Source organism: Argentina silus, assembly GCF_951799395.1.
Source record: "Argentina silus genome assembly, chromosome: 3".
NCBI lineage: Eukaryota > Metazoa > Chordata > Actinopteri > Argentiniformes > Argentinidae > Argentina > Argentina silus.
Window position 1 is genome coordinate 9,393,352 of NC_139657.1, and position 27,538 is coordinate 9,420,889.

Here is a 27,538-nt window from a genome sequence, read left to right on the forward strand (position 1 = left end):
ACTAAGTCTGAGGACTACCTGAACGCTGTGTCATGGAGGTACAGAACCGAAGGACTGAAGAAGGGGTCTTCTGGGATAGGCCAGGTGGTCTACAATAACTATGGGATAGAGTAAAGAAACGGGTTCTTACTGATGATCTAATTGTGTGTGTGTGTGTGTTTCAGCTGTGTAGGTGGATAGGGTGGAGAGAGCTCTTGGTCCTCCTGCATCTTACGGGTGAGTCACTCATCCTTGAATTAACCTGAGAGAGACTAGAGTGATCAGAGACATACTATACATCAGTTCAGACAAGAGGCAGGAGATTAATTAGTATGACAATTGAGCATGTTAATATTTGTGTCACCCAAGTGTGTGGTCATCACGGCAGTGGTAGGCACCTTAGATACGATGCCAGCCACTCGTCTGACTTAGTGAGACTATTTAGTAGCCCATAGACAGGGTTCTCTTTCCAGTATGAGACACTTCACCATTAGTGGAGAGGAACGTTGCTCATATACCCATTGAAGTGGGTTAATTTTTGCGCTTTATTTTTCGCACATGCAGATGACTGACTTAAACTGAAATATCGTGTAATTGTGTGTCTTGAGCTGTGAACACACTCACTTTGTGTCTTCCTTCTTGATCATCATCAGCTCCGCTCGCATACCTTGTGGGAGGCCAGGAATGAGTGCGCTGATCTATTCATTGACGTCAAACGTGTGTATGTGTGTTTTAGTGTGTGTAACGGGGCTGTCAGGGCGGTGCAGTCTGTTTGGTCGTCACCATGTTCACACGTTTGATGGAGTTCTGTATGAGTTCCCTGGAGACTGTAGCTACCTGCTGGCTGGAGACTGTCATCACCGCTCTTTCACTCTGCTAGGTAAGACACACACACACACACACACACACACACACACACACACACACACACACACACACAATGACAGTCAACACTGTTAAGGCACACACGATACAATACAATTTGGAGGTTTAGGGGGACTCCAGGATGCAGATCTTAAAGTGTGTGTGTGTGTGTGATCCCCAGGTGATTTTGCCCATGGTAAAAGGAATGGTGTAACTTTGTTTCTGGGGGAGGTCTTTGAGCTGCACCTGTCTGTGGATGGACGTCTCTCACAGGGAGAGAACAGGTTTGTGTTTGTGTGCTGTCTCTGGCCCTGGCCACTTTCAGGTCAGGCAACAACTGCTCCTTGGGGATAAAAAGTCTTTATTGAGTTTGATTGGATGTTTTTGCGCTTGTAGGTTATCCCTGCCCTATGCGTCTCATGCTGTGTTTGTGGGCTCTGAGCTGGGCTTCTACAAGCTCTGGAGTGAAGAGTTTGGCTTCTCCGTCACCATTGACAATGCAGCCAACATCGCCGTGACGATGACCAAACACCATGCCAACCGCACCTGTGGCCTGTGTGGCAACTTTAACGCTGTACCCGCTGATGACTACACCGCTCAGGAGGGTACGTGCCAGTGTGTGTGTGTGTGTGTGTGTGCGTGTGCAGATTTACTGGAATTAAGAAAGGGATCTGAGTCACTGCTCACTCAACAGCAGGAACAGGAGTGATCGAGAACAGGAAATAATACGAAGAGAGAGAGAGGGAGGGAGGGGGAGAGTAGAGGGAGAGTGAGTCTGAAGTGGAAGAGGGGAACTTCAAAGAACTGGCAGCGAGTGGAATCGAGGGGGAGGGGGACGGAGACGCTTTGAGGTCCTGAGGAGGACTGACAAAGTCACTTTGTGACTAACCTAACTTTTCAGCCCTAAAGATAAAAATGAAAGCCACCATTTAAGCAGCATTGAACATGTTTTTTTTTCAGTGTGTTATGTGTGTGTGTTATGGGGGTGTATGAGCATTTGACGCCTGCCTGCCTGTCTGCCTGTCTGAGTGCGTGTGTGTGTTGTGTTTTCAGGTTTCCTGACGGAGGACAGTTATGACTTTGCCAACTCCTGGGCTGTGAAAGGAACGGAGCAGCCCTGTCGACGTGTGTCCCCTCCCAGCCAATCCTGTAACAGCACAGCAGACACTCCCTCGGTGAGTGGACCAATGAGAGCCTTTGTGTGGATAGACACATTATTACATCAAAAAACATTCCTCATTCTTTCTGTCTATAAACTCATTCAGAATACTTCAGTTTAGCATTTCTGCCATGTCCTGTCCTAACCCCCCCCCAATGCCTCTTAATATTGTGTCTAGGACATATCCATGGTATTCAATGTGTGTGTGTGTGTGTGTTTCTAGGCCTTGTCCAGCTGCAATGTGTTGCGTAGCTCCAGTTTGTTCCTGCAATGTGCCCACCTGGTGTCCCCTGAGGCCTTCCTGTCCCTGTGTGAGGAGGAGGTGTGTCACTGTGGCCAGAAGGAGGGGCCAGACTGCCACTGCAGCGTCCTACTGGAGTACGCCCGGACATGTCACGCCCACGGCCTGCTTCTGCACGGCTGGCTGGAGGAAAGCCAATGTTGTGAGTCAGAGAGAGAGAGAGAGAGAGAGAGGGGGGGCCCTAAGGGTCATCAGTCTCTAACGTGTGTGTGCTTGTAGCCCCTAGGTGTCCTATAGGGATGCAGTACAGTGAGTGCAGCAAGTCCTGCTCTACAAACTGCCAGAGTCTCAACATCCAGGAGGTCTGCAAGGAGGACTGTGTGGACGGCTGCACCTGTCCAGGTAAGCTTGTGTCTCCCTGCACCTTGCTCTCTCAATAAGGATAAGGTGTTTGATGATGATGGCTTCGTGGAAGTATCACAGCGTTGTGGTTTAATTGTGTGTGTGTGTGTGTCAGTGGGTAAGGTATTGGATGGAGATCGGTGTGTGGAGGTGTCTCAGTGCTCCTGTGTGCACATGGGGCGACACTTCCCTCCTGGATCCAGCATATCCCAGGACTGTAACACGTGGTGAGTACACTGAGGTGAAATGACACCATGTCAACTGTCGATACATCGTGGGTGTTGGGCTTTAGTCCTCTCATGTCCTGGTGTATCATGAGCTTGGAATGTACCGGAAGTATGTTGGAATGGTTCGTAACTCTCTGAAGGGGTTTTTCCTGTAACAATATGTCCCTTGATGTTCCTTTTCTTACCAGCGTGTGTCGCCACGGCTCCTGGGAATGCACCAATGAGGGCTGTGCAGGTGACAACACACATGCACACACACACACAGAGTACTATACCCAGTAAATATTTTCATACCCAATTTAAACTATAATTACAATTTCTGTGCAGGAGAGTGCTTGGTGATGGGACAGTCCCACTTCAAGACTTTTGATAACAAGTTCTTCACCTTCGCTGGACAGTGCCAATACCTTCTGGCCAGAGACTGCACAGATGGACAGTTCTCTGTCATCATAGAGACTGTGCAGGTACTGTAACACTCACCAATATGGTTCTTACTTATAGCTTCATTGCCATTGTATGCAAGTAGGGTCGCCATTTAGGCTCCTATTGCCAAATTCTCCATAACTCACTCAATAGCAGCTTCACCATTTCTGTCAACCATTGTTTGACTCTCTACCACTATATCCCCCCCCCCCCCCCCCCCATGTACTGTGTGTCATCCATCTTGGCTCTTCGTTATTGTGTTTCAGTGTGCGGATGAGCAGGATGCAGTGTGCACGCGCTCAGTGACACTCACCCTGCCCTCACTTGAGAACATGACAGTGAAACTGAAACATGGAGGAGCCGTCTCTGTCAATGGCATGGACATCCAAATGCCGCTCAACCATGGTAAAAAATACACACACAATAGAGAACAGGTAGTATAAGTCTACTGTATATTGTAATGGAAGATCAATTAAAAATATTATGTCTATGAGAGTATTTGAAGATACTGTATGTGTGTTTGTGACTGTAGCGTGTGTGTGAGTGTTAGTATACTGTATGTTACGCACACCAGCCCAGGTCTAGGGGATGGGTGAGACATGTAAACATAGAACACACGCAGACAGGTACAATGGAGTAAGAACAGTGAAAAACAATGACAAGGAGACAAGTTAAACAGTGTAATGATGATTTATTGTACCAAGACTAAGGGATAGAAGGGGGGAATTGTGCCCAAAGAAAGAAGCAAAAAGAAGGTAGTCCCTAAACTAAGACTAACCTATACCTAAGAATGTCGCTAGACACAGTCGAGCACCAACACTCTAAGCTAACCGAAAACACAACAGATGGCACCTGCCCCAAACTAACCTGGCCAAAAGAAATGTCTCAGGACACGATCATACGTTTTGGTGATACCTAAGTGACCGGACCACACATGATCAGACTAGGGACCACACGTGATCATAGACTAGGGACCACACGTGATTATGGGCTAGGGACCACACGTGATCATGGGCTAGGGACCACACGTGATTATGGGCTAGGGACCACACGTGATCATGGGCTAGGGACCACACGTGATCATGGGCTAGGGACCACACGTGATCATAGGCTAGGGACCACACGTGATCATGGGCTAGGGACCACACGTGATCATGGGCTAGGGACCACACGTGATCATAGGCTAGGGACCACACGTGATCATAGACTGGGGACCACACGCGCTGACGGTACACTGTGGGAACAACACTCTGAAAAACAGCACTCCATTCACTAGGTGAACTATGAGAAGTCCACTTGTGCATCAAGAGTCCATTTTCTAAGAAGTAAGCTACCTCCCTCTGTTTAGCTTCTATGGGAGGCACTACTGATGAAAACACTCATCCAGGGTAGTGTCCTCCTTTTGACTGGCAATGAGCTTTTCACGAGTGACTGACGTGGGCAAAATATCTAATGTAGGGCTACTATTGGCCCACTTATCCTTCACAATCACGTCCTTGTTAGGACACTTCAACGATACAAGAGGAACACTTGGAACCTCGTCACTAGCAAACACGTGTTATAGCAGAATGAGCCAAGTCAACCACGTCACTCTGTCGATGTGACTGCGCACGGGTGACAACACGAGTGGAAAGCGTTGGGGAAACCGTTCGCCAAGCCATCAGGCAAAGAGTGGGTATCGGTCGTGTCAAAGACCTCCGACACAGGCATCACTCTTCCACCTGCTATGTCATTTCCCAAAATGAATGCCACGCCGTTCATTGGGGGTTTGGGTTGAACACCAACCCTGAAAAATCCGGACACCAGACCCAAGACCAGATGTGCTCGATGCAAAGGCACTGGCACTAAACCCAGTTCAACACCCTGTGACATCACATGCGACCCGCAGTTCGTTTCATTTGACCAGGGCAGAGCATCGGTGCGGATCAGGGACTGCGCAGCACCAGCATCCCTCAGGATTTGGACTGTACGTTGATGTTTGGGGTTGCCTGTCAACGAAATCAACCCTTTAAACATGAACGGGTCATAACTAGGGTCGGGAGTAATAGGAACACAGCTAATAGGCCTAAGAGGCATTTCTTCCACTGAATGAGACAATGCTTTCATCAACCCAACACCTTTTGGGCGTGAGGGGGACTGAACTGCTTGCGTTTTAGCATAAAACAGTCAGAAATGACATGCCCAGTCTGATGGCAGTATAAACACAGTCTTCCTGTGGGCGTCCTTGAGAGGCTACTGAGCGGCAAGAATGAGGAGTAGCTAACGCCGGCCTACTCTCGGCACGAGAACATGTCAAGACCTACACACAGTCTAGCGCCAACACTCTAAGCTAACCGAAAACACAACAGATGGCACCTGCCCCCAACTAAGTAGTGTATATGGACAAGAGTAACCTACATGCCTTCTCTCCTGTAACCGGAATGAAAATACAATGGATGAATTATGAAGGAATAAGGTCTGAACAGAGAACTGTCACAATGAATTTACACACACACACACAGATCTTAAAAAGGGTTTAAATACCTCTGGCTATGGAGGTGATGAGGAATGAGGCGCAGCTGAAACAAATTGATTGCCAAAATGCCTGAGAAGGATGGAGATAGGTAGAGGGACGGAAACGCAACAGAACACAAGACAACCAAAACATCTGTAACACTGCACATACTGTATGTGTGTGTTTGTAGTGTGTCTGTGTGAGTGTTAGTGCACTGTACATTCTGTATGTGTCTGTGTGAGTGTTAGTGCACTGTACATTCTGTATGTGTCTGTTTGTGTCTGTGTTAGTGCACTGTACATTCTGTATGTGTCTGTGTCTGTGTTAGTGCACTGTACATTCTGTATGTGTCTGTTTGTGTCTGTGTGAGTGTTAGTGCACTGTACATTCTGTATGTGTGTGTTTGTGCAGGTCGCCTGCGTGTGCAGAGGTCTGTCCAGTCTTCAGTGCGTGTGAGGTTTGGGCAGGACCTGCATCTGGACTGGGACGGGCGGGGCCGGGTGCTGCTGAAGGTGAGAGACAGTTGACCAGTGGAAGTGTGTGTGGACTGTGGACTACTGGAACCTTTGTGACTCCTAACATATATGCCATTTAGCTGACATTACATTGCAGTGAGTGCATACATTTCAGTATATATGGTCCCAGCGGGAATCAAACCCACAACCTAAGCGTTGTTAGCGCCATGCTCTACCCACTGAGCCACAGAGGACCACAACCCTAACCACCCTAACCTTTGTAACTCTGCCTCAGCTGGGTCCGGTGTGGGCAGGGCAGACCTGTGGTCTCTGTGGGAACTACAACGGTAATCAAGGGGATGACTTCCTGTCTACCGCTGGGCTGGTGGAGGCAGGGCCACAAGCATTCAGCCAATCCTGGAGAACCAACGGAGACTGTGACACACCCCATCGAACAGAGACTGACCCCTGTTTACTAAACCCTAAGAGAGGTGGGTACACACACACACATTGTTGGGAAAGCTACTCAGAAAATGTAGTTAACCAAATTACTTTACAATTGAAGAAGTTAAACTACACCACCTCTCTACCCTTGAGAGAAATCTAGTTCGTCAAACTAAAATGACTAATTAGTAGTTCATTAAAAGTAGTTCAATAATTCCAAACTACTTCATGAAACAACACAAAATGAAGAAACCATGACTGCAACAACAGATCACTCTGGAGTCGAATGTGAACAGGATGTGTAATTGATTACACAAAGAGGAAAGTTGTTGAAACACTTTGTAGAACATGTTTCTAAATCCTGTTACTTCAACATACTACGTCAAGTTGTTGCAAACAGTAGCCCCGCAATTCGACTTGCTCCGACCGTCCCCTCAAATCCCCGACACAAACCAGCTACAATGCTAACAATTCGACAGGGGGTATTTTAATTTGAGGAGTGGGTTTACCATCTCAACTCGGTTACACGGTAATTACTTTACAACTGTTTTTGACTGATCCTTCCCAACATTGAAGCGCTGCTCACATTAAGCAGGCAGCGACACTGTAAACTAGTCTTGGTAGAACTAGACCACCTTGCTGCCTGAAGGCTAATCACCTCGCTAACCACCATTAGAGCTAGCTGTACACAATAGCTCCGTATGCAATTTATTCCGACAATACATTCAATTACAGACAAGTGTTTATGCATATTTCTACTCCATTTGGGAATTATGGATAATCTAGGTCAGACTCCAGCGAGATTGCTAGGCTAGCCAGAGTCAAACCTAGGCTACCGATTAGCTACGAGACGTCGGGTAGCTAGCTAGGTAGCTAACAATCTCACCTTGACACGTGTTGTTAAGTTTGTATTCGACGTCTTTGCTGTGGAAAGTGAAACTTTGGGTTTGCACAGCTCACATGTGAACACATTAAGTATTTTTGGTGGAACTAGTTAGTTTAATACATTTTCCACGGTGTTTCTGTGTCGTTTTGGTCCATACTGTACTGCGGCTCGTCCAAACCAGTTGGTGTTACCGAAGAAGGCGCGAAACTGAGTCTAATATACACGAGACGTACTGTGGGCGTAACCAAGTGGAAAGGGGGCGGGGTCTATAGGGGGGTATATTAGACTCAGTTTCGCGCCTTCTTCGGTAACACCAACTGGTTTGGACGAGCCGCAGTACAGTATGGCCCAAAACTACACAGAAACACCGTGGAAAATGTATTAAACTAACTAGTTCCACCAAAAATACTTAATGTGTTCACATGTGAGCTGTGCAAACCCAAAGTTTCACTTTCCACAGCAAAGACGTCGAATACAAACTTAACAACACGTGTCACGGTCAGTTTGTTAGCTACCTAGCTAGCTAACCAGTACAGTAGACGTCTCGTAGCTAATCGGTAGCCGTAGGTTTGACCCCGGCTAGCCTAGCAAACTCGCTGGAGTTTTTTTGAAATTTGGCGAATTTTGAAATCCAAGGCCTGGAATAATAAGGAAATTCCTATTTATTTTCTGTGTGAATACTTTTTAGTGAGTAGTGACAGTAGTTATCTACCTGGTAAAAAAGTAGTTAAGTACTGAAAACACTAATATTTGAATTGAGTTTAACTACCACCAAGCCACAGCAAAATCTATTTAAACTAATAGTTGAGCTACATGTAGTGGAACTACTACTACACCCCCCCCCCCCACTCACTTTGTGTCCTCTTTCTCCCTGTAGTGCGTTTTGCGGAGGAGAAGTGTTCTGTGATGATGTCAGAGGCGTTTGGTGCATGTCACTTCCTGGTTAACCCTGGGCCCTTCCTGAAGTTCTGTCGCTATGACGTGTGTGCGTGTGCTGATGGGGAGCAGTGTCTCTGCTCAGCCCTGGCTGCCTACGCTGCTGCCTGCTCCGCTAGGGGGGTGCTGCTCAACTGGAGATCACCCTCACTCTGTGGTACACACACACACACACACACACGCTTAGGCATACACAATAGGCCAAACACAGCACCGTAGGTTTGAGCACCACCTGTCAAAGTACAGGAGAGCTGTGGCCCCTGTGAATACACACACACTCACAGACACACACACACACACATATACAGTACACACATATACAGTAGGCCAAACACAGCACCATAGGTTTGAGCACCACAAAGTACAGAAGAGCTGTGGCCCCTGTGAATACACACACACACACACACACACACACACACACACTTTACTGCCACTAAGTTCCTACAGCAACTCCACTTCCGCCCAAGTTTCTATGTTTGATGTTCATTTTGTGTTGTTTGTGTTCCTTGCAGCGCTGCAGTGCCCGGCCGGCCAGGTGTACGAGCCGTGCGGGAGTGTGTGTGCGCGGTCGTGTCGTTCCCTCTCGGGGACGGAGCGGTGCGAGGCGGACAGTGTGTGTGAGGAGGGCTGTTTCTGCCCCCTTGGCCAGTACCACAGTGACTCTGGAGAGTGTGTGACTGCGGACCTGTGCCAATGTCAGCATGACGGACAGCTGTACCAACCCAACGACGTCTACGCTGATCACAACAGCATCTGGTCAGCCTGGGTGGGGCGGGGGGGAGGTTGACGTTGAGGGTTGTTTTATGTGTGTGTGTTTATCTTAGCGGTTGTTGTTTCTACATACACACACATACACACACACACACACACACACACACTCACACAGTTAAGTACACACACACACTCACACAGTTAAGTACACACACTCACACAGTTAAGTACACACACACACACACACACACAGTTAAGTACACATACACACACACACACACACTTAAGTACACATACACACACACACACTCACACAGTTAAGTACACACACTCGCACACACACACTACACTTACCTCTGTCTAACGGACTCTCTCCCCATATGAATACTGTTAAACCTGTGATGTGTGTTTGTGTGTGTAGTTACTGTGAGAACGGCTCCATGCACTGCAGCTCCAATGAGATGAGTAGCGTCATGCTGTCTGACCTCTTCTATGATGACGATGAAGGCCCACCCTCCAGAGGTGTGTGTGTACGTGTGTACGTACCTAACTGTGTGTGTGTGTGTGTGTGTGTGTGTGTGTGTGTTTGTGTGTGTGTATGTATATATATATACTTAACTGTGTGTGTGTGTGTGTGTGTGTGTGTGTGTGTGTGTGTGTGTGTGCAGAGCGGCGGTCAGCCCCCTGTGCCCCTCCTCTGAGGCGTGTGAAGTGTGAGGGAGGGGAGCAGGGGATGGAGTGTGCTCGTACCTGTCAGAACCTGGACCTGCCCTGCCTCAGCCTCGCCTGCATCCCGGGCTGCCTCTGTCCCCCAGGAATGGTATGCGTGTGTGTGTGTGTGTGTGTGTGTGTGTGTGTGTGTGTGTGTGTGTGTAAAAAAGAGAATTTCTAATATGCATGAAACTGTGTTCTTATCAGCCTGAATAGTTTAGACAACACAACCTTGATGCACTACTATTGTCACTGTTTTATTATTCCTATATTATATTGTATTGTTGATTGTTGTTGACTGTTATTGATCGAGGAGCAAAATTCCAAAGCATTTCACTCTATCAATTACGGGCTGTATGCGATGTACGTGACAAATAACATTTATTTGATTTGATTTGAAAATGATAACTCGAATGATGCCAATAATGTTGATTTCAAAGACTGATTGGTTGATTCTTGTAGGTTCGCCATCGGAGAGAATGCATCACCCCAGAACAGTGTCCCTGTTACCATAACAACAGAGCCTATGCCCCTGGTCAGTCCATCGCTATGGACTGTAACACCTGGTAGGGGAAGTCAATGTGTGTGTGTGTGTGTGTGTGTGTACGTGTACGTGTGTGTATGTGTGTGTACGTGTGTGTACGTGTGTGTGTGTGTGTGTGTGTGTCTCTAACAGACTCTCTCCCCTGCAGTGTGTGTGAGAACAGAAAGTGGCGTTGTACAGAGAAGGTGTGTGATGGAGTGTGTCGTACGGTGGGGGAGGGCCATTACATCACCTTTGATGGCCTCAAATACTCCTTCCCAGGCCTCTGCCAGTACGTTCTAGTACAGGTAAGAGGGATTGGGAGAGAGAGAGAGAGAGAATGTCTTTAGTATTTTGTTTTGGTGTCTTTTTGTTTTTCACTTATTCTGTGGATGACACACTGAAGCTCTGTATGTGCTCTCCATAATATGACATTATGTCTCTTCCTCTCTCTCTCCCCCCCCCCCCTCTCTCTCCCCCCCCAGGACATGTGTAATGGGGAGGATGGTTCGTTCCGTGTGTTGGTGGAGAACGAGGCCTGTGGGATTGTGGGCCATCGTTGTGCTAAAGCTGTCACAGTCTTCTACAAGGGAGGACTGATCACCATGCAGCATGGCGAGGTAGACACACACACACACACACACACACACTAATAAGACTTTATAATCTGTAATAAGGCTTTATAATCTCTAATAAGGCTTTTGGCTCCACACGCATTGGTCAATAGTCTTAATCCAAAAGAGCAGCAGATTAAACACGCAATATACAGTACAGTGTAAGAGTGCATATGTGCATATAAGAGTCCACAGAGGTGGTCGAGGTAACACACTTATACACATACACACTTATACACATACACACTATTGACATACACACACACACACACCGACTCTCAAGCACGCACACACGTACGTACAGTACACACGCACGCACACACGCGCACACACACACACCATACTCATTCACAAACACATGTATACATGCACCAATGCTCTCTATTTGTGCTCCTTCCTCTTGTCGTGGAACTCTATTTCTTATCAATAAAGAGAGTACTGACAAATGACTTCAAACTTCTAGAAGCTTTATTTTAATGCTGCAGCAGAGAGCCCCGTTAAGACACGCTAAGTAAGCATGTGACCCCAAGTGACCCCCCGAACATCAGTGGCAGACCTCTTTATATAGTTAGTTCTGCTCATACATTATTTTGAGATACAACAGGATATAAAACACAGGTCAGATGGTTCCCACAGCCTTACACAACCCTTAACGTCAGCAGTTATGATCAATCAGTCGTGTCTTGGTTGGACGGCCTCCAAATAAGGAGACTTTGAGTGCTTCCAGTCTGGCAGTCAGCACGTGGTTTGGTCTGCGCATCTTCAAGGACCATCTTTTGTACACGACCCTTGCGTTCAGCCCGCTTCCGTATAGAATGGAACATTCCAGCAGTACAACGGTTCAGTGAAAATACAGTACAGTATCCTAAGCGAACCTTTCCTATTTATCGATTAGGTACTAATCATCTGACATACATTTTTTTTTACGATCACGCTCTCCATCTCTGTAGGTGAAGATGAGGAAGCCGGTGTTGAAGGGGACGCAGGTAGAGATCATCCACTCTGGTCAGTTCTACATCCTGCTGCTGGGGAAACACATCAGCATCAGCTGGGACCAGGGGACTCACCTGCTGGTGCACATTTCAGCCCAGTACAGGGTAAGACTACTGGACTACATACACACCTGCTACTACACTACTGGACTACATACACACCTACTACTACACTACTGGACTACATACACACCTACTGCTACACTACTGAACTACATACACACCTACTACTACACTACTGGACTACACACACACCTGCTACTACACTACTGGACTACATACACACCTGCTACTACACTACTGGACTACATACACACCTACTACTACACTACTGGACTACATACACACCTGCTACTACACTACTGGACTACATACACACCTGCTACTACACTACTGGACTACATACACACCTGCTACTACACTACTGGACTACATACACACCTGCTACTACACTACTGGACTACATACACACCTGCTACTACACTACTGGACTACATACACACCTGCTACTACACTACTGGACTACATACACACCTGCTACTACACTACTGGACTACATACACACCTGCTACTACACTACTGGACTACATACACACCTGCTACTACACTACTGGACTACATACACACCTGCTACTACACTACTGGACTACATACACACCTGCTACTACACTACTGGACTACATACACACCTGCTACTACACTACTGCTTCATCCGTGCAGGTTACTACTCTGTGGTGATATGGTGTCTACTGCATGACTCTCTGACTCTGTGTGAATATGTACTTCGTAACTGTGTGTGTGTACGTGGTTGTGCATTTGTCCGTGTGTGTGTGTGTGCGTGTGTGTGTCTGTGTGCGTGTGTGTGTCTGTGTGCATCTGTGTGTGTGTCTGTCTGCCTGTGTGTGTGTGTGCGTGCGTGCGTGCATGCATGTGCATGTGTGTGTGCCTGTGTGTGTAGGAGCGTGTGTGTGGTCTGTGTGGTAACTTTGATGGGAACATCAACAACGATCTGCTGAGCAGCAACAACCAGCTGGAGGTGGACTCCGCCCACTTTGGCAACTCCTGGAAGGTCAAACCCAGCTGTGCCGACGTCACGCAGGTAGGACATCGCTATAGCAACCATGTCCTCACAACACGATCCGTACCACTATAGCCACAGTTATATACAAAAGCAGTCTCTCTCGTCTCGCCTATTGACTCGTGTGTGTGTGTGTGTGTGTCTGTGTCTGTGTCTGTGTCTGTGTCTGTTTCTGTGCGTGTGCGTGTGCGTGTGTGTGTAGCTGCCCTCTCCCTGCAGTGAGAACATTGTGAAGCTAGTAACAGTGGAGCAGTCATGCCGTGTGCTCACTGGCCCCCTCTTCAGGGAATGCAGCAGCCAGGTGAGTCACACATACGACACAGAGGAGTGTGTGTGTGTGTGTGTGGGTGTGTAATACACTCGAAAATGATATGAACACCGACATAATCTGTTCAACTGTCATAACCTACATGACTTACTGAGATTTGTAAATTTGTTTATTTTGTTAATATTTTGCTATTTTCTACATTTTCTGTCAATACTTGCCATTGTTTTCTATGTCCCATGCACCAACCTCACCAAGTCAATTTCCTGTATGTGCAAATATACTTGGCCAAATAAAACAATTCTGATTCTGGTTCTGGTTCTGACACTGTCCCCCTCCCTAGGTGGATGCAGAGCCCTATGTAGAGATGTGTGTGGAGGCAGCCTGCTCCTGTCCGTCGGTCGGCGACTGCGTGTGTTTCTGTGATGTCATCTCAGCCTACGCTCAGGCGTGCTCCGAGAGGGGCGTGTCCGTCAGCTGGAGGTCCAATGACCTTTGCCGTGAGTCAGGCCACACCCCCTCTGTACTGTACAGTAGTCTGAGAAAGACTGCACTGACACCTGCACTGTCCTGTGTGTCCATTTTGTGTGATGAGTGCATTTATGTGTGTGTGTGTGTGTGTGTGTGTGTTTCTTAGCCATGAGCTGTGAGGAGCTGAATTCTCCAGAGACAGCTTTAGGGGCGGAGTTATGCCAGTGGAGGTATAACACCTGTGGCTCTGCCTGTCCAATCACCTGCCAGCACCCAGAGCCCCTACCCTGCCCACTCACCTGTGTGGAGGGCTGCCACGCCAACTGTCCCCCAGGTAACAGACACACACACGCACACACACACACACACACGCACACTCTCACATTGCTCTGTACACATAGATGCACAGTGCAGCTAGATGGAACCCTTTCTCTTCTCCACCGCAGGGCAGCTATTGGATGAGGTAGCCATGCAGTGTGTTGATCCCTCCCACTGCCAGGTGTGTGTCCATGAGGGCGAGAGAATCTCCCATGGCAACAAGGTCATCCTGAACCACAACGACCCTCAGCACTGTCAGATATGGTAACACACACACACACACACACACACACACACACACACACACACACACACACAAAGAAGAGAAATACACACAGTGTACAGTTATTTAGCTCTTTGTTCTAAGTATGTGCCTCCAAGGCATGTGTAGTTTGCTTATATCTGTTTGTGTGTGTGTGTGTGTGTGTGTGTGTGTGTGTGTGTGTGTGTGTGCTGCAGCCACTGCGAAAACAACACCCTGAGCTGTAAGGTGTGTCCTCCCCCGGACATCTTCTCCACTCCGACCCCGACCCCAGCCTTCACCACGCCCACCGCCCTGCCCTTCTCCACCATGATGCCCGAGGGCCATTGCGACCGCGCCATGGACCTGGCCTTCCTATTGGACGGCTCGGCGGCGCTGAGCGAGGAGGACTTCCAGGCTGCCAAACAGTTCATCCTGGGGGTGGTTGAACCCTTCCGCATGGGCTCTGCTCACACACGCGCTACAGTACTGCTCTTCCACTCCGGAGTGAAGACCTACGACATGCAGGTAAACACGGTCTATCATCTAGTCTCTAGTCTAGCCTCTAGTCACTTGACCAACTAGTTGACCTGACCAACATATGTTTGAACTTGAACCCTGAACCATTGATAATACTGAGCCCTGCCTCTTGCTCCTGCTCCTGCTCCTCTCTCTCTCTCTCTCTCTCTCTCTCTCTCTCTCTCTCTCTCTCTCTCTCTCTCTCTCTCTCTCTCTTTCTCTCTCTTTCTCTCTCTCTCTCTCTCTCTCTCTCTCTCTCTCTCTCTCTTTCTCTCTCTCTCTCTCTGTGACACATGATTAGCACTCTAATCTGTCTTTGTTCTCAACGCTACCAGAAAAAAAAAAAATATGCTCAAGTTTACCATGTGAAATGTTAGCACTATTATAGTGATCTTAACTTACACAGAAGCCCTATGTGATCAACATGAACGTATGAGATAATGATCATGTTTTTTTTTCTCCATTATTAGAGGGGAATCCACTCATATTTGAGGTATCAGATTATTCTCCTCTACAAATCTTTTGCTTTTCTTTTCTCACCGACATTAAATGTAAAACAAATCCCCATGGGTTGTGTGATTGACCATGACCGATGCTGTTAGCGGTCTCACATCTTAAGAGGAGGTTTTTACCACCTCCTGTGGTGACTGACTGCAGTCTTGCAATAATGCATTTTGTATATTTTCAAGGATTTATGCAACTTGCAAAATTCAAGGAGAAGAGTTACATAGAGGCCTTAAAAGACCTACTCCACAATAAGTCATTGTAGTTGTCATGCTTGATCTTTGGTAGATCCTTCAACTTTTTTGAATGACTTAAAACATACCTTTTTACAATATACAACAGTGATTAAAAAACGATTGCCTTTAAAAAAAAGAAAGAAAAGAAATGCTAATCAACATGGAAAACAGGGCCTTCGTGACTATAACCTTGACCTTCTACCTCAGGACTCTATGAAACCAAATTGAGAGCATATTTACAGATACAGTGAAATAACTACTTATTCACTGTCAACTGTTTCACACCAATTATCATATGTACACCCTGAATGACGCATCCCGAAGCAGAAGGAGGTAGCAGGAAGAGATTATCATTTAAAGAGAGGCTTTATTGGGTGGAGAAAAGGACATCTGAGGGAGTAAATGTCAAGGAAGTTAAAGGATTACAGTTTGGATTATTTGGAGGGAAAGCTTTGTCATTATGAACAGTCTATCAGGGCTAGTATTTAGGATGACACAGAAGCGGAAGCTTAGCATGAATGTTTTTGACTTTAGGGTGTGATTAATATGCCTCCTTTCATTTTCAATGGGGGGGGGGGGGGGTGTACCTTGTAGGACATTAAGATGTGGGAATAATTCATAGCTCTGGTTGGATTGGGATAGAGGTAGAGGTCTGTTTTTTTTAAATAATATATCAGAGATACAGCTAAGATGACATTCTCTAAGAAGAGGCTTGTACAATAGTATTTAGGGTTGAGAATGTACAGGCTCTGGGTTCTCAGTGGCGTAGCACACTAAGGCGATTACCGTATCATCGCAAGGTCCCTGGTTCGATTCCGGCCATCGACATATCTTGCATGTCATCCCTCCTCTCTCTCTCTCCCATCCTTCCTGTCAATCTCTACTGTCTCTATCCCAATAAAGAAGAAATGCCCTAAAAATATATTTAAAAAAAATAATTAAAAAAAATGTACAGGCAGGTCTAGTATGCTCTCATTCATACCCTTTAAGATAACCAGTTCTATCGGGGTTTCCCAACTTCTAAAGGAACTGGTGAAACTGACACTCCTCAAACCTTCACTATATCAAACTATACCCTCATCCTCCAGTGTAAAAAGGGAATGAGACACAGATTCACTGTTTAACAACAATTCAATTGATTCAACAAGCTTTATTGGCACGGTAAGACGTCATCCTCCATGGCCAGATATCACAACCTAACTAAATGAAGGTCACCGTCTCTCGGTTCTGCAGGTCCAGAAGTGGCTGTTTAAGAAGACGGTGCGTGAGCTGCATTACAGCGGAGGAGACGCGGCGTTTCTGGACGAGGCGATCAAATACCTCGCCATCAACATCTACGACAAGAACAAGAGGGAGCACGCCGGGCGCGTGGCCATCATCCTGACCGCCAGCACAAACCCCCGCTCCCTCCGCTCCACCACCAAGCTGATCCGCAAGAAGAGCATCACCACCCTGACCGTGGCGCTGGGGCCCGAGGTCAACATGGCACAGATCAACGAAATCACCAAGGCCAACCCGGACAACAGAGCGTACATCCTGAGCAGCACCGGGGAGCTGTCCGACAACCTCCTGGAGTTGACGAACCACCTCTGTACCCTGGGGCTGGAGCCTGAGGTGCCCAAACCCCCCCCGGCTAAGCCCACCGCGGCCAAGCCTGGCCCGGGTACGACGACCACCGCGCAGCCGCCCCGTCTGGAGCCCAACCCCACGCACAACCTCGCCCCGAACACCCCTTCTCCCACCAACCCCGCCGGCCTGTCCCCTGCCACTCCCCCCCCCTCCCCCTCCTTCTCCCCCTCTCCCCTCACGCCCTCGAAAGAAGTGACGTTCATCCTGGAGGGTTCGGACTCGGTCGGCGAGGCAGGATTCAACAAATCGCTCCTCTTCCTGGAGGAAGTGATCTCACGGCTGTCCGAGGAGGAGGAGGAGACCATACGCATCACCGTGATCCAGTACTCTGTCACCGTTACCATGGAGATCCATCGCTGGGAGGTGCGGCGACAAAGAACCCTGTTGCTACAGCGACTGCGGGAAATCCGCTGGAGGGGCGGAGCCAAGACCAACACGGGGGCTGCTATTAACACAGTATTCCAGCAGGTGACGACACAGCGGCCCTCCTCCCTCCCGTCCCCTCCCCAGCTGGTGTTCCTGGTGACGGAGAACCCCCCCACCGACACGGTGACACGCCCACCCACCTCTCAGACATACACGCGCGTGTATCCCATCGGGGTAGGCCAGCGTGTGAGTGAGTTTGACCTGTTTCCACTCAGTAGTCCAGAGCGCCCCCTCATGGTGAAGGACTACAACGGACTGAAATCCCTGGTCCAACGAGTCATCAACATCACGCACACCACACACACACCTCGCTCACCCACCCTGCCGCCCCTCAACCTCCCCACACTGGCCCCCCGGACCACCCTGCCCCCGTCAGGTAACACACACACAAGACAGGGAACTCTGAAATCGATGTTTGAATGTGAATCACAATGTGTGCATGTGGAGGGGGTGTGATGTCACTGCCTCTGCTCTCTCCTGTGATTGGCTGATGACACCCTGCCCCTCTATCTTCAGTGCCGTGCCAGAAGCCCATGGACGTGCTGTTCCTGCTGAGGGGCGGGGCACAGAACGACAGACAGTTTGAGGACATGAAGACGTTTGTGAAAGCCTTCATCAACGGCGCTGACATAGGTATGACACAGAGAGTCAGTTCAATCTCTGTATCGTCCGCCAAATTGCCAATTCTTGTTATTGTTGGAAACCCTCATCCTTGTGCTTGTTTTTAAAAAAAAAAATATATATATATATATTTCTATCAATGAAGATGATTCACACTTGGTTGGATTGTGCTCATGGGTCATGATAGAATATTGTGTCCATGGCGATGATCTTGTTGGTGATTGTGTGTGTGTGTGTGTGTGTGTGTGTGTGTGTGTGCGCGTGCAGGGAAGAACGCTACTCAGGTGAGTGTGGTGAAGTATGGAGAGAGCAGCGTGGTGGAGGTCCCCTGGAGGAAGGACCAGAGCAGAACATCCCTCGTACAACTGGTCCAGAACCTACACAGCGGGAAGGACAGCCCCCCTGCACTGGGTAACTCACACACACATACACACTGATATCACCATTCCCATATACACCTATCGACTGTGTATACACATACAGTCCAGTATGTGTAGAAGTACACACACACACACACACACACACACACACACACACACACACTCTCTCTCTGAGAATCATCTCTTTCTGTGGTCCCGCCCCCTGGGCAGGTGCCGCGCTGCGATTCGCTGTTCAGACGGCCATTTCCCCGGCCAGCGGGGGGCGAGCGGGCGTGGCCAAGGTGGTGGTGATGCTTGTGATTGACAGGTCCACTGACGAGGTCCAGGAGGCTGCTAACGAGGCGCTGACTGCAGGTGAGACTGCTGACATCATCATTGAGAGACAGACATGAGAGCCAACTGTTCCTCTTGACGAGTGTCATTCAGTTCCATTAAGAAAACGTATAATTCGCTGTGTTTTCCTTCGTTTTCCTTCTTTTTCCTTCATTTTCCTTCTTTTCTTTCTCTCTCCCAGGCGTGTCGGTGTTCCCCATTGGCGTGGGGCCGGGCTACGACAGGGCTGAACTGAGCATGCTCGGTGGCCATGGCAACCAAGACAACACACTGCACCTGAACAGCCTAGAGCAACTGCTGATACTTCTGACTCTGGACCATGGTTATACAGAGAAACTATGTAGAGGTACACACACACACACACACACACAGGGACATTGTTAAGCTGAAAGCCTCTGAAGGGGGCTTTGCTCTACACAGTACATGATGGTGATGGTGGTGATGATGATGATGATGATGATGATAATGGTGATTGTGTGTGTTCCCTCTCAGCTGGTCCCCCCGGAGTGTGTGTTGATGATAATGGTAATGAGAGGAAGGTGAGCTACGTGTCCAGCCAGCATGTTATCACAGTATAGACTGTATTTGTGATGTGTGTGTGTGTGTGTGTATGTCTCTCATCTGTGGAGGTCTAGGGGTGTATAGGCGGTGTGTTAACTCTGTGTGTGTGTGTGTGTGTGTGTGCAGCCTGGTGAGTCGTGGTTGTTGGAGAACGGGTGCCACTCTCTGCTGTGCCACCCCAGTGGCGTGGTCACGGTCCAGAGCCACAAGGTCAACTGTGACAGACTGGAACCACCGGCCTGCAGGAACAACCTGCCACCTGTCAAAGTACAGGACAGCTGTGGCTGCCACTGGGAGTGCCCCTGTGAGTACACATATACACACACACACACACACACACACACATGCACACACACATGCACACGCAAACACAGTTAACACACCACCTATACACCCCTAGATCGCCCCAGATGAGAAACATATACACACACACACACACACACACACACACACTTTTACTCTTGTCTACATGTGTTGTCAGGTGTGTGTATGGGCAGCTCCACCAATCACGTGGTGAGGTTTGATGGCATGGCCCTGAGACTGGAGGGGGAGGGGCTCTGCTCTTACACACTGCTCACGGTTGCCGGGGGCAGCAGGCCAGGGGCAGAGGTCAAGCTGCACAGCGGACCCTGTCAGGGATCAGCCAATCACAACCAGGTCTGCATGAGGACCATGGAAGTGAACAACGGACACAACACACTGCTGCTACAGGATGACATGACGGTAACCTGTGTGTGTGTGTGTGTGTGTGTGTGTGTGTGCGCGCATGTGTGTGTGTGTATGTCTCTCATGGCGGTCTAGAGGTGTATAGATGGTGTGTTAACTGTGTGTGTGTGTGTGTGTATGTGTAGGTAACTGTGGATGGTGTGGCGGTCTCTCTCCCGTTGCGGTCTGGTGGTGTAGAGGTGGTGCGTTACGGGGGAGTGATGCTGCAGCTCAGATCAGAGCACGGCTACATCCTGGCATTTACCCCCCAGAGCAATGAGTTCACCATCACACTCACCAGCTCCACTACAAGCAACCACACAGCTGGACTCTGTGGTAAATACACCCCACTGCTTTTAGTCGTGACAAAATATTTGTCTTCAGTTATACAGCTGAAGTTGTATCTTCTTAGCTTTTCACAGCTCATGGTAATGCAATGACTCTCTCTCTCTGTCTCTCTCTCTATCTCCCTGTCTCTATCTCCCTGTCTCTGTCTCTCTTTCTCTGTCTCTCTGTCTCTGTCTCTGTCTCTGTCTCTCTCTCTCTCTCTCTCTCTCTCTCTCTCTCTCTCTCTCTCTCTCTCTCAGGGTCTTGCGGGGAGGAGAAGGTGAACGATCTGTCTCTGCGTAATGGCAGTGTAACATCCGACCAGGCAGCGTTCGTGTCTGATTGGACGGTGGCGGGGGCGGGCGGTGTGTGTGTGCCGCGGCGCCAGGCGGTGTGTGTGTCCGGGGCGGCGCTGGGGTGTCAGGCCCTGCGCTCGGAGGTGTTCTCCCCGTGTCACGCCCATGTCCCCATCCAGCTGTTCCTGGCCAGTTGTGAGGAGCAGGCCTGTCAGGAGGCAGACGTGTGTGAGCTCATCTCCACCTACACACACCTCTGCCGACAGAGAGGAGTGTGTGTCGACTGGAGGAGCCCTCACCTCTGCCGTGAGTCTGTGTGTGTGTGTGTGTGTGTGTGTGTGTGAGAGAGTAGTAGGAGTAGTAACTGTGTGTGTGTGTGTGTTGTGTGAGTAGTAGTAGTAGTAGGAGTAGTAACTGTGTGTGTGTGTGTGTGTATTAGTAACTGTGTGTGTGAGTACTAGTAGTAGTAACTGTGTGTGTGAGTGAGAGTAGTAGTAGTAACTGTGTGTGTGAGTAGTAGTAGTAGGAGTAGTAACTGTGTGTGTGTGTGTGTAGTAGTAACTGTGTGTGTGAGTACTAGTAGTAGTAACTGTGTGTGTGAGTGAGAGTAGTAGTAGTAACTGTGTGTGTGAGTAGTAGTAGTAGGAGTAGTAACTGTGTGTGTGTGTGTGTGTAGTAGTAACTGTGTGTGTGAGTACTAGTAGTAGTAACTGTGTGTGTGAGTGAGAGTAGTAGTAGTAACTGTGTGTGTGAGTAGTAGTAGTAGTAGTAGTAACTGTGTGTGTGAGTAGTAGTAGTAGGAGTAGTAACTGTGTGTGTGTGTGTGTGTGTAGTAGTAACTGTGTGTGTGTGTGTGTGAGTAGTAGTACTAGTAGTAGTAACTGTGTGTGTGTGTGTGTGTGTGAACAGTAGTAGTAGTAGTAGTCGTAACTGTGTGTGTGTGTGTTGCAGCCCTGCAGTGCCCCAGCTCCATGGAGTATGATGCGTGTCGGACAGGGTGTGTGGAGGACTGCAGCAGCGTCAATGCGGGCCCTGTCGGAGACTGGGGGGTTGCTAGGGGTAACAGGTCTATGTGCATGGACACGCCCACAGAGGGGTGTTTCTGTCCGGGAGGAACCTTGCTGCTCAGGGGAGAGTGTGTGTCACCAGACGCCTGCAGTCAGTGTGTCGACCGGCATGGAAACACACACCCGGTGAGAAACAGAGAGAAAGTGTGTGTGTGTGTGTGTGTGTGTGTGTGTGTGTGTGTGTGTGTGTGTGTGTGTTATGCCTTGTAAAAGAAGGGTTAGTTGTCAAGAGGTACCACACAAACTCAGTGGTGTGTGACCGCCTCCACAATGAAGCAATACAAAAATGTCAGTGCCTTAATGTGTATCTGTGTGTGCGTGTGTGTGCTTTCGTGTGTGTGTGTGCGTGTGTGTGTGTGTTTTCGTGTATCCGTGTGTGTGTGTAAAGTACTTGCATACCTGGGTCCCAGAGGAGAACCAGTGTTTGATCTGCATGTGTCTGGACCAACAACATATCAACTGCACTGGCCGGCCCTGCACTGACGCGAAACGTAAGAACACAAAACACCTGAGAAACTCTGTCATTAAACTGTTAACTCTGTGTTAACATTAACATTATAAGGAATAGTAACTGTGTGTGTGTGTGTGTGTAGCTCCAGTGTGTGGACCCTGTGAGATCATGAGGGAGAAGAGAGAGTCCAGGTGTTGCCCCGAGTACGAGTGTGGTACGTAACTGAACACTACCCAACACACACACACAACTATACTGGTGCCTCTCAGAGTAGGAGTGTGGTACGTAATTACAGAACTCAACACTACCTAACCCAACACACACACAACTATACTGGTGCTGTCGTGGAATTCTAAGTTAAATTACTTTGAAATAAAATGCCAAAGACTAGAGCTGATGGTTTATTCAGAGACTTTTATTCCAAGTAACAAAAGCCGAGGTGGTCCGCGAAGCATCCTCCCGTTTGTCTCAGTACACCATGTTTATACAATTCATATTTAGGTTCCATCCCTCATATGCAAATCATTTGCACTTCCCGGCTGCTCTCCACCAATATCATTCACCCGGTTCCTATACCTCGTCACGGCTTGGTTTCCCCTCCCATTTCTAAAGACAGTTCTCGGGTTGCTACAGTATTGGTGGTGAGCTCATCGTAATTATCAAAAAGAATATTACATCATCCTTGGTACTGATTAGTACTGTTCCTGTTAAGATATTTCTAGTGCTTGGTACCCCTGGCTCTGCTCCTTTCATGCACCAACTTCTCTCTTGATGTCACCTCCATAAATCAACATCTGTTTATCTCTTGATTGTACTCCCTCTCTACATCAACCTGTTTTCGTATGGAACATTTATAATTGGTTTTTATAACTCACTTGGCCTCTTTGTCCTGTCCTATGTGGAATGTTATCTCTTTATTTGGTATAGAAATTGACCGTAGTGCCTCTCAGTAGGAGTGTGATACGTAATTACAGAACTCAACACTACCTAACCCAACACACACACAACTATACTGGTACCTCTCAGTGTAGGAGTGTGATACATGCTTGTGTGTGTGTGTGTGTGTGTTTGCAGTGTGTGATCTAGTGAGCTGTGAGCTGCCCGAGGTGCCACGCTGTGAAGATGGCCAGACGGTGGTTCTGAAGAACCCTGGGGAATGCCAACCCATCCACCAGTGTGGTCAGTCACGCCCGCACGCAACACTCACACCACCCGTACACACGTCCCTTTATTACAAATGTTTATTAACAACTACATTTGTCGTTTTTTTTCACCCTCCGTACACCAATAGGATGGAATGTCTGTGGTTTAAGATGTTAGGAAATGGTCTCTGTCTCAATCTCTCTCTCTCCCTCTCTCTCTCCCACTCTCTCTCTCCTCTCCCAGTCTGTAAGAAGGAGGAGTGTGTTCTCCAGGCTCCACCAGTTTGTCCCCCACACCGCCGACTGTTAGTCAAACGCACCCAGTGCTGTGACACGTATGAGTGTGTGTGTGACTGCCGTAACTCCTCCCACTCTTGCCCACCTGGTTTCATCACTTCCACCTCCACCAACGACTGTGGCTGTATGGAAACCAGCTGTCTGCCGGACCAGGTGTGTGCGCGTGCGTGCGTGTGTGTGTGTGAGGTTTCAAGCACATAGTATTATATGCCTGTTTGTGCCTCCTGGGTAACATTGACGAATAACAGTGTACCCCATTTTCACAGTGAAATTAATACGCACAAAGACTAGACTTAAATAGTGTTCCTGTGATTGTTGCTGTCTGTCCAGGTGTGTGTGGTAGGGGGCGTGGTCTATCCAGTGGGGAGCCAATGGGAGGAGGCATGTGAGAGGTGCTCCTGCACCCAGCTGCAGGACACACACACACATCTGCACATCGCTCAGTGTACCCCGCCTGTCTGTGACCAGACCTGCCCACTGGTGAGACACACACATACACACACACACACACACACACACACTTTGGTCCGTGTTTTATCAAGAGACTAAACACAAAGAGTGCATCACACTGTTTGTTTGAGTGTGTGTGTGTGTGTGTTACAGGGCTCCTCATACACACCCTCAAAAGGAGAGTGCTGTGGGAAGTGCACAAGGACCAGCTGTGTTGAGACAGGGGGACAGACACCGGGGGACACACAGGCAGAGGGACGCCTCAGACAGGTAAGTACAGACGTGTGTGTGTCTGTGTGATGTCTCTGTCTCTCTGTGAATGTCAGTGTATGCAATATGTAACTGTTCTCTTCAATGGAGAACCTCATCTCACTTCTAATAACACCCAAGAGGTTCAAACACATCAATACAATAGGAAAACACTGTAATTACAATGAAACATCAAGGACTAGAGGCCATGTTGAATTGTATGATATCTCTAGAAAGTGGTGTCTGTCTCTGTCTCTGTCTCTCTCTGTCTCTCTCTCTGTAGGTGGGTGAGGTGTGGCATTCCCCCGGGGACAGGTGTGTGTTGAGTCAGTGTGTGATGATGAGCGGAGCAGTGTTTGTGTCTGCCTCCAACGTCAGCTGTCCTCTGATGAACACTCCCTCCTGCCCTCTGGGAACAGAGCTGCGCTGCGACACACAGGACTGCTGCCCTCGCTGCCACTGTGGTACGCACACACACACACACACACACACACACACACACACACACACACACACACCATGTTCCAAAGAGAGTAATAGTTCAGACAATAGCTACATTATGTGAACAGCAGATGGCGCTCTAGTGTTTTAAACAGCAGGCCAGGCATAGAATTATGAGAGCCAGACGTTAGAATCTTGTTAGAATCTTAGAGAGCCAGACGGAATATTTAAATCTTAGAGAGCCAGACGGAATATTTAAATCTTAGAGAGCCAGACAGAATATTATATTAGAATCTTAGAGAGCCAGACGGAATATTTAAATCTTAGAGAGCCAGACGGAATATTTAAATCTTAGAGAGCCAGACAGAATATTATATTAGAATCTTAGAGAGCCAGACAGAACATTATATTAGAATCTTAGAGAGCCAGACGGAATATTAGAGAGCCAGACATAATATTAAAATCTTAGATTAAATTGTACATGAGGCAGACAGAACAGAGCCAGACAGTATCTATCGGAGCCAGAGTGAATCCTACAAGTGGATTAACAGTGTCTCTGTGTTGTTCTTCCTGCAGCTCCCCTGGACGCCTGCGTACTCAACCACACTGTGATAGGAGTAAGGGCCACAACTCTTCACACACGTTCTCTCACATAAAACACACACACACACACACACACACACACACACACATCTATTTGACTGCACTGTGCGTGTGTGTGTGCAGGCAGGGGAGAGGATGATGCTGGATGTGTGTACTCACTGTGAGTGCTCTGTGGAGACCGGAGTTGTGAGGAGATACAAGCTGGCCTGCAGGAGGATCGGCTGCCCCACCTGCCCCGAGGTAACCTTCATCATCATCATCATCATTATTATCATCATCTTCATCATCATCATCATTATTATCATCATCTTCATCATCATCATGGTTTCATCATCATTATCATCATCATTATTTTCATCATTATCATCATCATTATTTTCATCATTATCTTCATCATCATTATTTTCATCATTATCATCATCATGGTTTCATCATCATCATCATCTTCGTCATCATGGTTTCATCATCATCAGGTGTCAACCCAGGTGTCTCAGATCCATCATGGTCATCTCATCCTGGTCACCGTTATGACTCCCTCCAGGTGGGCGCTACAGCATACTGAAGGTGGGCGAGTCCAGTTGTCTCTCTCCTACAGTCTGAAGGCTTTGGAGCCTCAGTGATAATGTGTGTGTGTGTGTGTGTTTTGCCGCAGGGCTACACCATGGAGCAGGAACCAGACACGTGCTGTGGTCGTTGCATCGCCACCTCGTGCAGCATCCAACTCCCAGATGGCAAAATCATTAATTGGAAGGTTAGACACGCACGCACATGCGCTCACGCACACACACATGAAAAAAACAAAACATGTATGCTAAATATTTACTCTCACACTCATTTTCATAAAGAAAAACACTTACTCTTCTGACAATATATGAACATGCACACACGTCCCTGTGCACGCACGCACACACACACACAGACCATATCTGTCTATATATCCCCCCCCTCTCTCTCTAGGTGAACACAACTCGTGAGGACGGTTGTAGTCTGTACTCTTGTCACGTGAACAGACAAGGAGATCTAGTGGTCCAGGTCAAAGTGACCACCTGCCCCCCTCTCGACCGCGACCTCTGCCTGGAAGAGGGGGTACGTATGACCGCAACATGACCGCACCCAAACCCAACTCTTATCCTCCTACAGGACACTACACCTGACCCCCAAACTTAAAACTCACCCTCTCACCGCCTCTCCGAACTTCCTTCTCTATGTTTGTTTTCAGGGGAAAATCAGCCAGATTGGAACCGGCTGCTGTGAGATCTGTGAGTATGTTTTAAAGCACGACTGTCTGTATTCTGACTGTGTACTGAGGTGACAGTTGAAGTGAGAGTGTTTGCTGGTCTCCAGGCACACAGCCAGAATGTAGGAGGACGGTGGGAACCCTGAACTACATCAAAGTGGACGACTGCCGGTCAGAACAGCAGATAGAGCTTCACTACTGCGAGGTGAGATCGCACGCACGCACACCCACACCCACACACCTACACATACACGAGATGATTAGACACTAGACAGAGATCTAAAACTACAACATTGTTATCTCTCTCTCGTTTTCTCTCTCTCTCTCTCAGGGGAAGTGCCGTAGTAAGTCGATGTATTCCCTGGAGAAGAGCGGTGTGGAGCGGGAGTGTGTGTGCTGTGCTGCCGTGGAGACGGAGCCTCTGAGCGTCCCTCTGAAGTGTGCCAACGGGACCCTGACACATCACACCGTTCTCTCTGTCACTTCCTGTGACTGTCTGTCCCAAAACTGCACCTAGAGAGAGAGAGAGAGAGAGACATTTGATTGTGTGTGTGTGATTCAGTTTGTGTGTGTAGCCAGATAAACATGTACTCAGATAAACGCAATAAACATTACAGACATTCTAAAGCA

The 27,538-nt window shown here is 48.2% G+C and overlaps 1 protein-coding gene across 2 annotated transcripts; it reads left to right on the forward strand.

Moving 5' to 3' along the window:
• The first annotated feature begins 17 nt into the window (after nt 1-17).
• Nucleotides 18-27,538, forward strand: vwf (von Willebrand factor). Of its 2 annotated transcripts, XM_083666249.1 has the most exons (53): nt 18-38; nt 165-216; nt 716-859; nt 1,025-1,127; nt 1,240-1,448; nt 1,897-2,018; nt 2,226-2,445; nt 2,523-2,645; nt 2,761-2,872; nt 3,061-3,107; nt 3,200-3,336; nt 3,562-3,700; nt 6,201-6,301; nt 6,540-6,735; nt 8,452-8,667; nt 9,023-9,266; nt 9,643-9,743; nt 9,890-10,041; nt 10,395-10,498; nt 10,625-10,763; nt 10,941-11,075; nt 12,020-12,166; nt 13,020-13,160; nt 13,342-13,440; nt 13,748-13,904; nt 14,042-14,209; nt 14,322-14,457; nt 14,653-14,962; nt 16,927-18,124; nt 18,265-18,381; nt 18,637-18,780; nt 18,960-19,103; nt 19,264-19,428; nt 19,575-19,621; nt 19,770-19,947; nt 20,125-20,366; nt 20,495-20,684; nt 20,936-21,277; nt 21,923-22,164; nt 22,427-22,529; nt 22,632-22,703; nt 23,564-23,668; nt 23,876-24,081; nt 24,259-24,408; nt 24,532-24,648; nt 24,911-25,091; nt 25,645-25,685; nt 25,795-25,911; nt 26,324-26,422; nt 26,629-26,757; nt 26,891-26,930; nt 27,016-27,113; nt 27,240-27,538. In XM_083666249.1, exons 1-53 carry the CDS (start codon nt 33-35, stop codon nt 27,423-27,425), a joined length of 8,613 nt encoding a protein of 2,870 aa, XP_083522375.1. In that variant the 5' UTR covers nt 18-32; the 3' UTR covers nt 27,426-27,538. The 2 variants fall into 2 exon arrangements, with proteins under 2 accessions (XP_083522375.1, XP_083522374.1); XM_083666248.1 differs by lacking the exons at nt 18-38; nt 165-216; nt 716-859; ... (5 more) ...; nt 27,016-27,113; nt 27,240-27,538 and adding an exon at nt 26,145-26,235 and having other exon boundaries at nt 2,519-2,645; nt 26,629-26,758.

Bases quoted from the DNA above. Each gene is read 5' to 3' on its own strand.
- vwf (XM_083666249.1), top strand. The intron at 9,744-9,889 runs GTGTGTGTGTAC...GTGTGTGTGCAG, and splicing joins TGAAGGCCCACCCTCCAGAG to AGCGGCGGTCAGCCCCCTGT. The intron at 22,704-23,563 runs GTACGTAACTGA...GTGTGTTTGCAG, and splicing joins TTGCCCCGAGTACGAGTGTG to TGTGTGATCTAGTGAGCTGT.